Source organism: Cheilinus undulatus, linkage group 13 (genome assembly GCF_018320785.1).
Source record: "Cheilinus undulatus linkage group 13, ASM1832078v1, whole genome shotgun sequence".
NCBI lineage: Eukaryota > Metazoa > Chordata > Actinopteri > Labriformes > Labridae > Cheilinus > Cheilinus undulatus.
This window is the reverse complement of record NC_054877.1, coordinates 20,601,106-20,617,350: the sequence shown is the minus strand read 5'-3', so window position 1 is coordinate 20,617,350 and position 16,245 is coordinate 20,601,106. Positions and strand designations below refer to the sequence as shown.

The 16,245-nt window shown below is 39.2% G+C and overlaps 1 protein-coding gene across 6 annotated transcripts in view; it reads right to left on the bottom strand.

Moving 5' to 3' along the window:
• Nucleotides 1-16,245, bottom strand: part of kmt2cb (lysine (K)-specific methyltransferase 2Cb) — a 105,703-nt gene that overhangs the window by 45,576 nt on the left and 43,882 nt on the right. For 5 of the 6 annotated variants that reach the window (XM_041803228.1, XM_041803229.1, XM_041803226.1 and 2 more), the window contains 11 exons: nt 15,750-15,830; nt 12,369-13,087; nt 9,202-9,324; nt 5,286-5,402; nt 4,904-5,008; nt 4,075-4,179; nt 2,300-2,481; nt 1,697-1,861; nt 1,484-1,590; nt 1,311-1,382; nt 990-1,202 (listed from right to left, as the gene is read on the bottom strand). In XM_041803228.1, the coding sequence (XP_041659162.1) occupies nt 990-1,202; nt 1,311-1,382; nt 1,484-1,590; nt 1,697-1,861; nt 2,300-2,481; nt 4,075-4,179; nt 4,904-5,008; nt 5,286-5,402; nt 9,202-9,324; nt 12,369-13,087; nt 15,750-15,830 (1,989 nt within the window). The remainder of the gene's footprint in view (nt 1-989; nt 1,203-1,310; nt 1,383-1,483; nt 1,591-1,696; nt 1,862-2,299; nt 2,482-4,074; nt 4,180-4,903; nt 5,009-5,285; nt 5,403-9,201; nt 9,325-12,368; nt 13,088-15,749; nt 15,831-16,245) is intronic. The other variant, XM_041803232.1, reaches the window with a different exon arrangement.

The window sequence follows — 16,245 nt, the reverse complement described above, 5'->3', positions numbered from 1 at the left end:
TTTGACTGTGAAGCACATTGTGTTGCTCTGTGTATGAAATGTGCTATATAAAAAAAGTTTACTTTGATTTTGATTCAATTTAAAGAGACAGGTTTCTCGTCACTGAGCGAGCTGGAGTTTCTGATACCAACTGACGAAATATGGGTAAAATCAGAGTTAAGAGAGTTAAGTTGAGCTAAACTATGACAAAACTGTTCTGAACAAAACCAGACCACTTTGTGGAAATAGACCATACGTAAGTGGTGCTGACCGGGCTTTTGACAGAGATTTTTTAAAATTTCTGCCTGCAGCAGTTTCTCTGTGAGATTTTTAAATAACTTGTTATATTTTTTTGCCAGAATATTTCACTACTTTCGGGACACAGAAGTAGCTAAGTGTACGTTTTTTGCACTTTAAACACCTGGCAGTGGTAAAAAGATCAAATCATGGCCATTTTGGTAGTGTTTCTCTATGCAGAAATCACTACTTGCCCCCAATGGCTGCTCTCTGCTGCTGTGTGATGTCATCTGAAAGAATCTATATGGATTAAAAACTGCACAAAAACTCTGCAGAGGAAAAAATCTACTCTAAGAAGTCCCTGACTGTGTTAGAAAGAAAAGGGTAATACGCAGCAAACTGTAATTTAACCAACTTTAATTCCACTGAAGAAAATTTGACATTTTATGTTTAATTATCAAGTCCATACTTTCAATAATTAACCACTAAAACACCTCAAGATTAATGCTATTTTGCAAACTCCTTCATTAAATCATTTAGGACAATTAAGGGAATATCTGATGCAGACTTCATGTTCTCAAGCAGAACTTATCTAATTTTGATTGGCTTTAGTTTTTAAGTGTTAACTGAGAAGTTGTTTAGTGTTAGTCTGCTGGAAAAAAGCATGCATCCAAACAAATTAGATAAGTCTGATATTGAAGACACTGCTGAACTGAAAGCCTTTTATTTTACATCCTGGGATGAAAGAGGGAGCTTGTGAAGAGGACAAGTACCTCTGTTGTCCTCCATGTCTTCATCACGAGAGAGCTCTGAGAGAGGGTCTACGGGAGCCTGAAGCACAGCCACACTGTTCTGGTTTATGATCTTCAACTTCAGCTTGGGTTTTGGTTTCCTGCGCCGTGACGCAGTGGCGGACAAGCTCTGCAGCTGGCAAAGTCCTGACTCTGTCAGGCAAACTCCATCCTGGGTGTAAGTCCTCGACAGATCTAAAAAAGTGCAAAAGACACTCCTGGCTCTTAGAAAAAACTGCATAAAAGAGTCAGTCACTGTGGTTTAGTTGTTTGAATTTATTGAAAAGAAAAGTCTGAACCTACCTATTTCTCTAGTCTTTGTGAAAATCTGCGTCATAACTACAGGCTCAATGGTGTCTCTGGCCTTGGTCATAACTACAGCAGCAGCACACGACAAAAAAAAAGAGATATAAAACACAGCAGAAACAGGAGGATCAAACATCTTCACACACCATGAGTAACACATGCGCTCCCACCTTTAGTGGTCTTGAAAGCTCGACACATTGTGCAGTCGAAGCTGCTTTCTGCAGCTTTTTCTACATCTTCCTCTGAATGCAGGCCTTGACAAGACGCATGGAACCATCTAGAGACAGAAGAGGAGCTTTAGATAAGAGCTAATTATATAATAAAATAATATTAGCAGAGAGCCGCTCTCCTGAGCTGACAGGCTGTGTAGAAACTTTGCACACCTGTCACATTGGCGGCACTGCAGAATCGTGTTGCCTTCGCAGTAGTCCACCAGGCAGATGGGGCATGTTGTAAGGCTGGCACAGGGGGCACACTGGGTGTAATTATTCTGCCACTCACACCTTAGGCCTGGGGTAGTGGCGCCACACTGAGTACAGGACACACACCTGCAGGAGACAGGGAGGACAGAGGTCATTCTACCCAGGTTACTTCAAAAAGCATTAGCACTGATTAACTGAGCTGCAAAATTCCTGCAAACACACAGAACTGTCAACATGCTGTAAGTAGGAAACTATTTCTTTTTTGTTCTTTGTTTCTAAAAAGTTTTACATAAGCTTTTCCTCTGTCCATAAAATTATCCCAGAATTTCTCTTAAAATGCATTTGCATGGTTGAAAAAGCACAGATTTTTAAGGCTGATTTCCAAACTGAGAGAATAAGTAAGCATTTCATAGCAACCTTTTTACAGCATGGAAGAGGTGGAAAATACAGCGTTGTCAGAAGTTCACTATAACAACAAGCCTAGTGTTCAAACAGTATAACTGCTTGATTCTTTTAGTTAACCTAAAACAGATTCTGATTGACTTTTGTATGCCACTGACTCACCATTTGCACTTCCAGCTGTCCTTGGGCACATTCTGCAGCGGAGGATCCAGGCAGTAGGTGTGATAGCTGATGTCGCAGTCGTCACACAGCAGCAAGCGACCAGGATCTGTGGCCTGGCCGCAGGCCTCACACACTGTGCACTCCAGACAGCGCCAGCCTTTACTCAACACCACCTTTGTGATCTGTGGAAGGTGTATAAAGAAATTCATATGTAAGGCTGTGAAATGCAAGAAAATTGTTTCAATTTTAGAACTTTTTGATACCATATTTTAAGAGGATGTGATCTGTTTCAAATAATTGATGGTATCAAAAAGTAGAGACACTTTAAAATGTACTATAGAGCTTCACAGGGTCCTATTAAATTTAAAAATCAAAGGCTTTCAAAGACCTTTTTACCACCTGAACTGAGAATAATTAATAAATCTTCTTGCACAGCAAACAATCAAAAATGAAAGGCATGTGAGATTTGTTCATAAACTGAATTTCTGATTTAATGCACTGCCCAAATCTCATGATTTTGATGTACATTTGATGTATCTATTTTATCAACATACCATATGGTGATATAATAAATAATAATACTAAATACTAATAATAAACACTTTCGTTATTAAAAAGGAAAATCACACCTTTTTTTTGCAGGAAAGACCTGTCAACAAGAAGGGGGCCTGGATATATTTTTCAATGGCTAACTTGGTAAGCCTAAGAACTGTAACTTGGACAAACATGTAGACAAAAAGAATGATTAAAAGCATATAAAGTTGGCCAGAAAACAAAGATTTGATAAAGACATATCTTAGGCAGTGCCATTTAAAAATTAACTCTTATAACACATTTTACTTTCACAAGTTAAAATAAGACTTAAGACCCTTTAGTGGCATTACATTTCAAAAGACAAATTTAAGACTTCAAAACTTTTCAAGGATCTGCAGGAATCCTGGCTTTAGACATATGTTAAGCTAAAGCCTTCACGAGAAAAGGCAGCAGAGGTGGTTTGATCATAAATCACAGCTCAGCATAACTGAGATTTTTAAGTTCTTACTTCCATGTCTTTTATATGTATGTTGTCCAGAAAAACACTCTTGATTTCTTTATGAATAATTGGATAATTTACATGTATGCTGCAATGTATAAACATGTGATGTCAAATAGTTCTTCCTCAATTCTTTCCTATGCAGTGCCATCCTTAAAGCCTTTTTGATTAACCTGTGTGCAGTTCTAATGTGGATGACAAAAGGATAAGTTGCTGTAATGTAGATAAATCTAATCACAGTCAGTAGAGGAATAATGCAACTATATGATATTACTATCAAGAGTGAATTGAACAACAATGGCAGCTTACTTATAAAAGTATTTTTTAATTGACTCAAACTGCAGAAATCTAATGAGCTTCATCGTGCCCCATTCTTTTAAGAGACACTATGGCTAATATAATAAGGACAATAAGTCGTGAAATGCAGGATTCCCTTTAAAAGTCTATTCATCTATCTTTGATGTGACAAGAGCAAAGGAGGTGATACTGTTCAAAATGTACAAACACGCTGAGAATATTTGGAAATGTTAGTGTATTTGTGCAATAAAGACATTGCAAAGGGGTGGAGTTGTAATTCATGGAAATAAAAATCAAGAAATTAACAAATATTGGATGTGTAGGACTGTCTTCTTTGCTGTGGTATTGAAACAGATATTGGTATCATGAGACTTTTACTTGTAACATATCCAAGTTTAAACTCCGGCATTCGTGACCAACTTAAAAAGCTTAACAGGGAAGTTACCTTTATTCCAACACAGAACGGATGATAACACTGGCCGCACTGAGCACAAGCCAAAAGACGTCCCTCAGCACCCAGGCCAAAACTCCCACACACCACGCACATGTCCTGAAAGGAAACGAGACATCATGAGCTACCTTGATTCGCCCAGAGAGTTCAGGCTGCATTCAGATATCATGAAGGTAGAGTTCTATTTTCATACTACACCTGTGCATGATAGTGCATAGAAATGCAAGTTTATCAGACATGGTTTGTTGAGTTAGCTCTTTAAGCACGTTTTTTAACAGGACGACACTTAAAAAGGGCTTAATGCTGTTACCAGCACTTCAGGTGATATCAATCACTGCTGTCTCTAACCTAGGACAATATCACAGTAAAGACAAGAGAAAACTTAAAGGCTTACTCCTTACTTTAAAGAGAATGCCTTGAAGTATTTTCTTGACTTTTCTACGATTGTATGTATCTCAATCCAATAAGCGTCATAAGCAATCACTTTTGTGAGTTGAAGAAGCGCTCCTTATTACAGTTTCAGATAAATATCAGTGGGTATCAGTAGCTTATTGTTTACAGAATTTAATTCAGAACAAGAACATGACTTTGAAGGCAGAAAGCAAGAAACAATAACATTTCAATTTTGTCCTGTGTTATATAACAGACTGCATATCCTGCAGGCAGTTGGCAGCATCTCCGCAAGAATTAATGATCTCCAGCGGGAGAGGTCTTTAAGTGCAGATTTAATTTCAGGCTGACTATGTGAATGGAGAAATTTGCAGATGAGGACTCGAGTTAAAGGGAAAAATGTTCAATTCTTCAGATTTAATTAAAGAAACACCTGTTTTAGTGTGAAACTGTCATTGCTGGAAAATATGACCACTGTGTTGTGCATGGCGTTCTCCTCTTCCTCCTTAATTGGGTATGGCGTTTCTATGAGGGTGATCTATAAATGAGAGAAAAAAAAGCAATCATTATCAATCATGCAAACTGTGGTATATGTAGACACTATTCAAAATACTCTTTGTTTCTTCTCTGCTGGGTTGAATAAACTAGCCCTAACCAATTGTGCAGCTCTACAACAAAACTAGACTAGCTATTAACTCTGTAATTAACATAAATGCTGCTTGCAATACCACCCTCGTGTCTATAGCTGGAGGGAAAACAAACAGTGCTTTGCATATTGTATAATATTTAGCTGTCATCCAGCTGATGGTACACACCCCGGGGTTGATGATAGGACATGCTCCATTCTTGCCTCTGGCCCTGCCGCGTCCAGCTCTACCTGACAGACCAGCACCTCTGGGCCGCCTCCTTCCAGGGAAGCCAGAGCCTCGACCCTGTGGAGGTGAGAAAAAGAAAATCAGAAAAATGCTGCAGGAGAAAACAGGGACAATGACAATTCCTTAGAAATAGTAATAGCAGGCATAGGCTTGACTTGTTTTAGAAAATTTGCTTTCGTTCTCACTGAACCATTCAAAACTCAATTTGCTCAGAGGAGGGAAAGATATGCAAGCAAAGAGAAAGTTAGAGAGTTTGATGTAGGGAGCATTTCTCTGAATAGGTTTGTTACGAGTATTAAAAAACAGACTACATAACAAGAAGAGCGTTTATGATCTACCTGGATGGGTTATGTAACTACCTTGTAATTTATATGAATGCAAACTGCTATGCAAATCTAGCTTGTGTAATATTGGATATACAGTAAAACAACTCTTTTCCCAACGTCGGCCTTCACGATAAAAGCAGTCAAGCCAAATACTTTTGTTGCATAGAACTTGACAAAAATAGAGCGTATTTACTATTGATTTAGTTTAGCTTTATCAGAGGAGCCGGTGAGTGTATGGAGCAAGGGCGTTTACAGCTGCTTCCCTGACCTCGTTTTACACCATAGCTCATTTCTTTGAATCATCATGGTCTGAAAACAGGCAAGTCATGAATTTAAACACATCACTTAGCAGTTGTTTAAGCCATTAGAAAACAAATTACTGTATCGCTGAGCTCAAGACAAACTGATTCGATCCACTGCAGCTCACAGCTCGTTTAAGCCCCAGACAGGCTGACAGAGATGCTAAGAAAATAGCGCATACTTGCTGTATGTAGCTGTTATTATTATATTATACCATTCATTCTGGACAGGAGAGAACAAGGAATGCACAGTATTATCATTATTATATCGGTATTGGCGGATGTTAGCTTAAAAAGTGAATTATTGCTATCTGTAGATATGGAAACTTCTGCCAATATTTAGGCTTTAAAAATCTGCCTGTATCAGCTGTAACTATCAGACATATAGACCAAAACGTTTTTGGAGTTTTAGGCCAAGTCAACAGTTGAAGGTTTTTTCTTTATTTGTCATGATTCCTTACACTTTAAAGTGGGTTTTAAGACTTAAATTTCTTTTCTTTTTTTGTCTTCAAACTTCAAATTGTGTGTTTTTTAAGGACTATAGTTCTAGATCTGAACTACATTTAAATTTCTGTGTCAATATCTGCTAAATTTATCTTGGAAATATCTGCATTTCAGATATTGGCAAAAATCCAATAATATGCGTCCATAGAGAGAACATGTTGTTTAATCCTAAAAAGATTGTAAAACATCAACCCTGTGGTGCACAGTCAAGCTCTAAAGATCCGTTTTATCAAGGCAACCTGGGATTTAAGACTGTGTGTGCTGTAGTAATGTCCAAAAAGTAAAAAAAAAAAAAAATTCTGTGAAAGAAAGTCTTAAAAATATTCAAGTATTTGCAAACAAGTCCTTATGCTTCTTTGTGTTTATTATTGAAAACCCTTTATGTCCGCAGAGAAACCGAGGGCAATATTGCAGGCTCTCTGTCTTTCTTTCTGTCTATCATGAGCTATTCAGGCCATCTCCTAAATAATCTGCACAGTCCAATAATGCAATTTGGCAAAGTATGACATGACGACAGAACAGCCTGCCATTGGTTTTCCACAGCCCATGTGACAAAGCAATATAGTGGCTAGTTCTAAGCCTGTTGCAGAAAAAATTGATTAAAAAAAAGAAGTCCAATATTGAGGTTACTGGTGTGGATTTACTCTCTGAAGGCCCCTGAAAGTCACCCATGCTCCAAGGCTTGCTGGAATAACTTTAGCTATTATAAAGGCTCATAAAGGCTATCAAGGCATGGATAGCGACATCAGAATGATGGACTGTGAGTAGAAAAACATTAAAGGGATAGTTCGGGATTTTCTGAAGTTGGGTTGAACGAGGTACCTGGCTATAGTAGTGGCATTAGCCTCCAGTGATTTCTGTGAAAGTTGCTCCTGTGGTTATTGTGAGCTCAGAGAGATCCGTGGCACAATGGGAATGTTTAATCCGCATAGTTTAAAGAGTTTTAAATAAAAATGGGCCAAGAAAACATGTTGATTTGCCTGTACGCTGTATCGGAAATGTACAAAGCACTTAATTTCTCCCAAAAACCCCCTCTCTGTTAGGCACTAATTTATGATGCAGCTTTTAGCATTTTGTCTCCTTCTGCTGAGCACTAATACCCTCTGATCAGCTGTGTGGGTCTGCAGGCTTCTACAGGGATAATAACACCACATCAAGCTAAAACAAAGATAATATGAGCAATTTTGCCTCGAGTGATGATAATGATGATGACTACCCAACTTCAAAAATCCTGAAATATCCCTTTAAGTGGCTACTTTTCATGGTTCAAAAGTTATTAAACTTTTTGAAACCTGTGTCACTTTTTGTCATATAAGACAACATTGGTCTCGGAGAGTGAAGTTTGCCTTGTTACCTGGCTGTTTTTAGTGTGAGAGCATATCCTGATGACTGAATTTAAACAAAGCTTCTGCCTATCATACATCACTCTGCTTTTCTAACAGCGGCATCAGTTATACGTCAGATGTACATTGCAACACAACTGTGATGTTGCTGAAAAGAATCCATTTCATGGCAGAAATGTTCCCAGTAAGCGTATTAATACAGGTTCACTGCCCACCACTATTTGAGAGCCCTAGTTATTTTCCATTCTGTCAGAATTCGCTGTTTTCTCTGGAGACTTTTAACAAATATAATTTTGATGACTCATCCTGCTCTTACTGAACTTGACCAATTTTACATTGAACAATGTATTCTACAATTTCTATGTCCCTCTTATTTGTTAAGACAAACTATGTGAAGGTTAGTGCTTGTGGGTTGACACTGTGCTTGCAGTTAATTGTCATCTGATTCAGCATTGTTGGATACTTCAAATGCAAATCAATATGCATACCAAGTTCCCTACAAAGGACCTACTTTCCATAACAACACATGAATAAATGTGTTCATTGCTATTTGGCTTAGTCTTCAGAAATCTCCAAAAAAAAAACATCCTTAAAATGCAAAATGGAAAAATAAAAAAACAAGCCTGATTGTTCACATTTTATAAGTTAATTAACAAGACTGCCAGCAAGTGAGGGTGTCAGGAAAAAACCTTAGAGCTGTTGTTCTTGCAATGCGAGTTCCACTGTGGCCTTGGCACATTTTTCAACAGGCAGCCTTCGACTAATCACGACTGTCAAACCTAAGTCTGACTGAACCCTGCAGCACCTGCCCCCAAATCTTTTCCCATTTACCCCCCATTTGACACTGATCCCGAACTACGGCCCCTTGCACTCCACTGCACCCGCTGCCAGACACTCCGTATGATGGCATTTCACCTAGACTGGACCTCTGCAACAATGTTCAAATTAACCCTCATCCAGCTTTACCAAGAGTAATGAATGTCACCATGGCAACTAACTGCCAGAGAGTTTTCACTTTGTTCAAAATCAAGGATGAAGAATGAAAAATACTTCAACAGGTTTGAAAGAGACAAAAAGAAGGGAGCAGTGCAGAACAAACAGAATCAGTCTTTCATTAGTAGAGATGTTTGTCTGTATATTTTTAAGAGACTCTCATCATTCAATTCAGCCGCAAAGCCAGCAACCTCAGACAGCCACACTCTAGAGCAGCTTCCTGACATCTTATTCTAAGCTTCAGGTCTCTGAATCTCCTTTGTAAAAGTGGTGGTGTAAGCTATGTTAAACATCCCAGCGACCACTGGGGCAGTGCGCGTCACGGGGGTAAACAGAGGGCTAACAGAGGGCAGCTGCTGCCCCGCTGTCTCTGCTGAGCCACAGTATTTACCACTCTGATGCTCCAGCCGGGGCTGCCAGAGGACTGCCTGGTCTTTGGGACGTCCCACCCCTCTGGCTGGTCTGGAGACCAGGACAAGGGGGAGCTCACACTGCTATGGGGACTCCATGCACCCTAAGGTAAGGAGGAGGGCGGGTGAGAGAGTGAGAGAGAGGGAGGGAGGAGGGCGACAAAATGCAGCAACTTAAAAACAAAGCCAGCGAAGAAACAAAACATACAAAGAAAGATGTTAGAGAGATGTAGTGAATTGCTAATGTAGCCAAGAGGGAGCTAAATACAAAGTCACATATGCAGAGATCTGAATTAGCGAGCATCTGACATGTCAAAATATGAGGAGTTATTACAGCACATTCAATGCGAAGGCAATCCTTAGTGTTTTCCATGCATCACAGTTATGTTTCTGATGTAGTCGTCATAAACTAGAGAGCACATTGTGTTAGTTGCATTCCACACAGCATCGTTTGCCAGAGCATCATGGCACATACAGCAGAGGAAGAGGCCCTGGGACCTCTCGCCATGACAACAGCGTATGTTTGGCATGTTGACAAAAAAGGGGCAAACTGCATAAGCATGGCAGCACATGAGCTCAGCTGGACTGCAGAGGAGCAACATTTAAATTTCTAGAATAGATTTCCTCAGGCTATGTGTAACAGGTTAATTTGAGCCATATAATATTTACTCTAGAGATAGGATCTATCTTGGGAAAAAAAAATACTTTGCAAACTAAATGAGTCCTCCTTCACTAACTTCATTTATAATGGATTATAGCCATGGGTGGGATTCACATTATTATTTGTCTGGAAGGATCTACATTCAGTGTCTTTATTCCAGTTATTGTACTTATCTAAAAACAATGGAATGCTAGCATAGGAAGATTAAAGTTACCACAACCACTAGTGACCAACTACCGCTGATGATGAGTATGATAGGGGCATGATGATGATCAATGTTATTCATGCACTGGTTAAATGTCTTTTAAATAGGACAGAGGGTGTATGTTGAGAGCATGGACATGAGACGAACAGAATGATGGATGGAAATGCTCCAAGGTGGAATATGGTGAGGATTCTTGGTAAAAGTTGATGTATCCATTAACACATAATTCCAAGAGGGAATAATAACAATTTTGAGCTCTGCATAAACTCCACTTATTGTTCACAAACATTCACAGAGGCCTCAGAGTACACACTAGGTCCTGCGCTCTGCCAGGTAAAACTGCCAGGTAAAACTTGACAGGGAAGAAATTAATCCAAAACTGTATACGCTGTATCAACTAACCAGATGCTGCCTGGAAAAAAAAACAAAACAAAACAAAAAACACTGGACATGAGGGCACGTTCAGTGGCAATAAGCACCAAATAGACAGTTCCATAAAAAATTAAGAGACCACTACAAAAAAGGGTTCTCTGAGATTCTACTATTTGTAAGTTTATGTTTAAGTAAAATGCAAATTTTTTACTGATCTTATACAATATTTCTCCCAACTTCTTCTGAACATATTCTTATGTTAATCTTTCTTGCAGGAAAGGAGAAGTGGTTATAACAAAAGTATAAGAAGTATTTTTCAGACTAAGCACAGAATATAAATGTTAGAACTTAGGATTCAGTAATCACTGTGAGGAAGAACTACTAAAGCTTGGCATGCTCTCTGGAGAGGTGAGCGAGTGTCTCAGTAAGTAGACTGTCAGGATAACCAGAGTAGGAATGAGCGGTGATATGGTAATACCATATCCTGGGGTATTAAAAATAGCCACAGTGATTAATTACCATCATGACAACGGTGCTGTATAATAAGCTCACTTTTATAATAAATGCCTTGAGATTATCATTTCCACCTGCAGCACCACTGCCTATGTGTGAAGATGCTATAAAATCAGGGTGCGCAATAGGACAATCTCAAATCGCGAAGAAAAAGAAATGTATTGGCGATCTGTTAAACCGTTTTACCATTGAATCAGCACTTTTACTTCTAGCTCTAAGCACCTTGTCCCTGCCCCTTCTACTTTCCGATGCAGCAGTGATTCACGGCTGGAAATGAAACTGAAACTTATTCTAAATGTCCTACACGGAGCTGTGTTGTGGTTTTCTAAAGCGTCAGTGTGCAAAAAAACATTTATTTGCACAATCTGCACAAAGTTTGCAATTTTTTTTAGGTCAAAAGATGGCATCCTAAACAATCTGCTGAGGTTTGAACAGGGAAGAAAGATGAAAAACACCACAGTCAATGGAGGAAAGTGTGGCAGAAGCAGAAACTGTTGTGTTAACCATTACAGCCAACATGGTTTTGCTTTACATTGTTTTTCTAGGGTATTTAGAAGCCTTTTCACCTCTCTACACAAAGACAACCTGTCAGGATAATGGAATCACAAGTGAAACTTGTCCAATGTCTTTTTATGGAGGGAGGCAGGTAATGTTCACAAGTTCCGGATATCAACCGTTATTAGCAAATTTTAAACAGCATAATTAACTTCCATGCATTTCTTTAGCCTACATGCATGCTAATGCATGATCTCAGGCTGTATCTCCCTCCTCTCTCCGTCAGCATGAGCAGCAGACACAAGTGTGACACATAGCCTACATCACTGCTCCACGAATAAACATTTTCAACCCCTTTATAAATAGAAATCAAGATTACATTGAATAACATAAAGTCGCTTATTTACTGAATAACCACGTGTCTCGGAAATTGATCATATTCTTGGTTAACTCAGTCAAATGAAATTGCATTTGAACAGGCTAATTGTGCAAAGCTAGAGCTGTAGGTATTCTGTACATAGTCCATATGCTTTAAAATGATAATCACTGTGTTCAAATGTGCCTGATAAACACCAAAGTAGATTTAGAAACACGAATGACGATACACAATTCATATATCATCACTTTACATGATGGTGATAACACATGACCATATACAGGGCATCCCTAGAAGACTGAGATGTATCTGTGTAGAAATTAAATATACACTGGACAAAATGGCTTCTATGCATACATAGCTGTCGTTATAAGGAAATTTTGGAGTGGTCTCTTAATTTGAAGGTTTCACTAAAGGAGTATGTGACTCTGTCTGTCACGGTCCACCTCTATTTACCATCCTAGCCTGTGACATGAAAAGAATCATTTGTCTTCTGAGAAATCGTACCATGGGTTAGCGTTCCTACCTGTTTGACTCGTGGCCTCCCAGGTGAAAACTTATTCTTGCTGATGGCTGGCTTTCCCATTCCAATCTTCGGGGTGAGTGGTATAAGCGTGGTGGTGGGTATCAGACTGCTGTGCTCCCCCAGTGAAGGTAGGATTTGTATTTGTGATGGTTCTCTTGGTGAAGCCCCTCGGGCCAGGGGAGAAGAGTGGCATGGAGAGGAAACCATTTCTGCCAACCTCTCCACACATGTCTTCATTGGTTTCTCCTCTGAAGCCAGCCTGGAAAGTGACACATTAGGCTTGCACTCCAGTGTAGTGTACATGTCCTCTGATGTACGAGAGGCTGAGGGCTTAACAGTCTCTGCCAGGTTCCTGTGAAAAATACCCTCACTTCTCTCCTTGATAGGCTCTTTTGGAGCAGTTTCCAGGAACGAAGCCCTGACTACATCCATACTCAAAGGCTGGGCTAGTGAGACCTCCATTGGTTGGTCCGTGAAAGGTACTGATGCAGTACTTGGTTCTTTGGTGGTTGAGATGATGGCCTTTAAATCCTTTGTGCTGGGGTTGACCATGCCCTGCTCGGGGCAGGCCTCTGTCTTTGCTGGCTTCATTTGTAATGTGGTATCCTGTGTCTGTGTCTCCATAGGAAGCGGGGCTGGAAGAGACTCTGACTCCTGACTAGGAATCCCCAAAGATGCAGGACTCTCTGTAGGCTGGACTTGAGCTGCTGGTTTAGTTTCTGTAGAAGGAAATACAGAGTGGTCAAAAGGACATATTTGGAAGAGTTAAAATGACGAGCATAAGTCGTAGACACATTGCACAACATTACTTTGAAAATCTATAATGTAAAGGACATTTGCCTTTCACTTCTAACTGTAAAAATTTTTTATCACGTTTTCACTGTTGAAATAATTAGACACTGAAAAGTGCAGATTAAGCAAGAGGGATCTGGCTACAGACCATACAATTTTAACAGCCATTCTCACAGACCACTCATCTAAGACACCATATATCTCATAAAGAAAGTGCTGTAAATCTCTGGTACATCGCATTTCCAGTTACAGATTAAAAAAAACAAACAAAAAAAAAAAAACCTTAATTCATAAACACAGTCCAGCAGTTACATACATGATATACCCACATTGCAAACATTACAGACAAAGTAACATTTCATGAATAAAATGGTAAAAACGGTCAGAGGTCTAATCTTCCTTTAGCTTTGTTAGCCTTAGCTACAGTTAACATAATAACACTAGCTTCATAATAAATGTTACTACATAAGCCAAAACAGCTAACTTAGCTCTGGCCATATGAGCTTTAAAAAACCTAGCTAAAAATAATGTTACTACATAGAAAATGTATCTATGTAGCTTACATAGCTGCTGTATCATCTTAGCTCTAGTTACATTAGCTATGTAGCTCCATTATCTATAGCTAAGTTAGCTTTAGCAATGTGAGCTTTAGCAAATGTAGCTAAAGCTTACTTAGCTACATAGATTAAGTTGATAGGTAGCTGCTTTGTGGGCTTGGCTTTGGCTTCATAGCCACCTTAGCTATGTAGCTAAAGTGACTATGATCTACATAGCTTACAAAGCTAACGGAGCTACGTAAACTCTGTCTGCTGTGTGAGATTAAGTTAACAGAGGACAAACTTTTTCCCGTGAGCAGACTGTTCACTCAGCTTTATCAAATATTTTGTAATCGGGTTTTGCAGGTCACGTCTTTAACTTTTGGCATCCCAACCATTACCTTAACCCTTACCCTAACCCTAAATTGTAGTCTAATCCAATTTTATTTGACAAATTTTAGCATGTACAGTTGCAAGAAAAAGTATGTGAACCCTTTGGGATTTCTTGGATTTCTGCATAAATTGGTCATAAAATGTGTTCTGATCATCTAAGTCACAAGAATAGAAAATACAAAAAATATGTTTTCATGTTTTTATTGAACAAAACATGTAACCATTCACAGTGCAGGGTGGAAAAAGTATGTGAAACCCTAGGCTAATGACTGGTTGACCCTCCTTTGGCAGCAATAACTTCAACCAATATTTCCTGTACTTGCAGATCAGACCTGCACAATGGTCAAGAGGAATTTTGGACCATTCTTCTTTACAAAACTGTTTTAGTTCAGCAATATTCTTGGGATGTCTGGTGTGAATTGCTCTCTTAAGGTCATGCCACAGCATCTCAATTGGGTTGAGGTCAGGACTCTGACTGGGCCACTCCAGAAGGTGTATTTTTTTCTGTTGAAGCCATTCTGTTGTTGATTTACTTCTATGCTTTGGGTCATTGTCCTGTTGCATCACCCATCCTCGGATGGTCTTAATTTTTCCTGCAAAATGTCTCGATAAACTTGGGAATTCATTTTTCCAATCTGTCCAGGCCCTGAGGCAGCAAGCAGCCCCAAACCATGATGGTCCCTCCACCATATCTCACAGTTGGGATGAGGTGCTATGGAACATCCAGGTGCTCTTTTGCAAACTTAAAACATGCAGCAATTCTTTTTTGGACAGGAATGGCTTCCTCTGTGGTGTCCTCACATGAACTCCATTCTTGTTTAATGTTTACTTATTGTAGCTTTGTCAAAACAAATGTTAGCATGTGCCAGAGATTTCTGTAAGTCTTTAGCTGACACTCTAGGATTCTTCTTCACCTCATTGAGCATTCTGCGCTGTGCTCTTGCAGTCATCTTTACAGGACGCCCACGCCTAGGGAGAGCAGCAACAGTGCTGAACTTTCTCTTTTTGTAGACAGTCTGTCTTACCATGGACATCATCATGTACATCATGTACAAACATCAAGGCTTTTAGAGATACTTATATTACCCTTTCCAGCTTCATGCAAGTCAACAATTCTTGATCGTAGGTCTTCTGAGAGCTCTTTTGTGCCAGGCAAGGTTCAAATCAGGCAATGCTTCTTGAGAACAGCAAATTCAAAACTGGTGTGTTTTTTTATAGGGCAGGGCAGCTTTAACCAACACATCCAATCTCATCACATTGATTGGACTCCAGGTTGGCTGACTCCTGGCTCCAATTAGCTCTTGGAGAAGTCATTAGGCTAGGGGTTCACATACTTTTTCCACCCTGCACTGTGAATGTTTATATGGTTTGATCAATAAAAACATTAAAACACATCCTTTTTTGTGCAGTATTAGTTTAAGCAGACTGTGTTTGTCTATTGTTGTGACTTAGATGAAGATCAGAACACATTTTATGACCAATTTATGCAGAAATCCAAGAAATTCCAAAAGCTTCACATACTTTTTCTTGCAACTGTATTTCCACTCTGAGATATATGGCGTATCAAATGAGCCGGCTGTGAGAGTGGCTGTCAGGGATGAATGGCTGCAGCCAGACTGTTTCAGATTAAGCACTAAATAAACAGGATGGATGTACAAACCTGGTTTGAATTCTGTTACAATTTTGCTAACAGATGATTCAGTAACCTTCCTTTCACCAACGCCGGCTTCTACTGAGACTTCTGAAAGAGAGATGATTCATTATCAGAATGACAATTTGAGAAATACACATATTTGTATATTAACCATGAAAACTGAGGGATTCTGAATATAGTGAAACCAATTACTGTGAGAAAAGCAAAGAAGAATCAAGCCTACAGCAGACTACAGGTTATCAGGATGATTATAACTGACAGTCAAAATAGACACAAAAATCTATGCTTATTGTTTTTTTAAAATTTGATTTATATTTGTATAAACAATTTTCTGGTACCATCAGAATGTCTTTTTTGCACTCTGCTGTTGTGATTCGTTTTCTGGATGTGCTTTTTCAGAGTTATTATGACCTTTGTCAGATGGGGTGTCACCCTTTGCTTGTATTTAAATTCCTGTTCTTAATTTGTCCTTGTTGCAGATGATCAATTTTAAAGGGATACT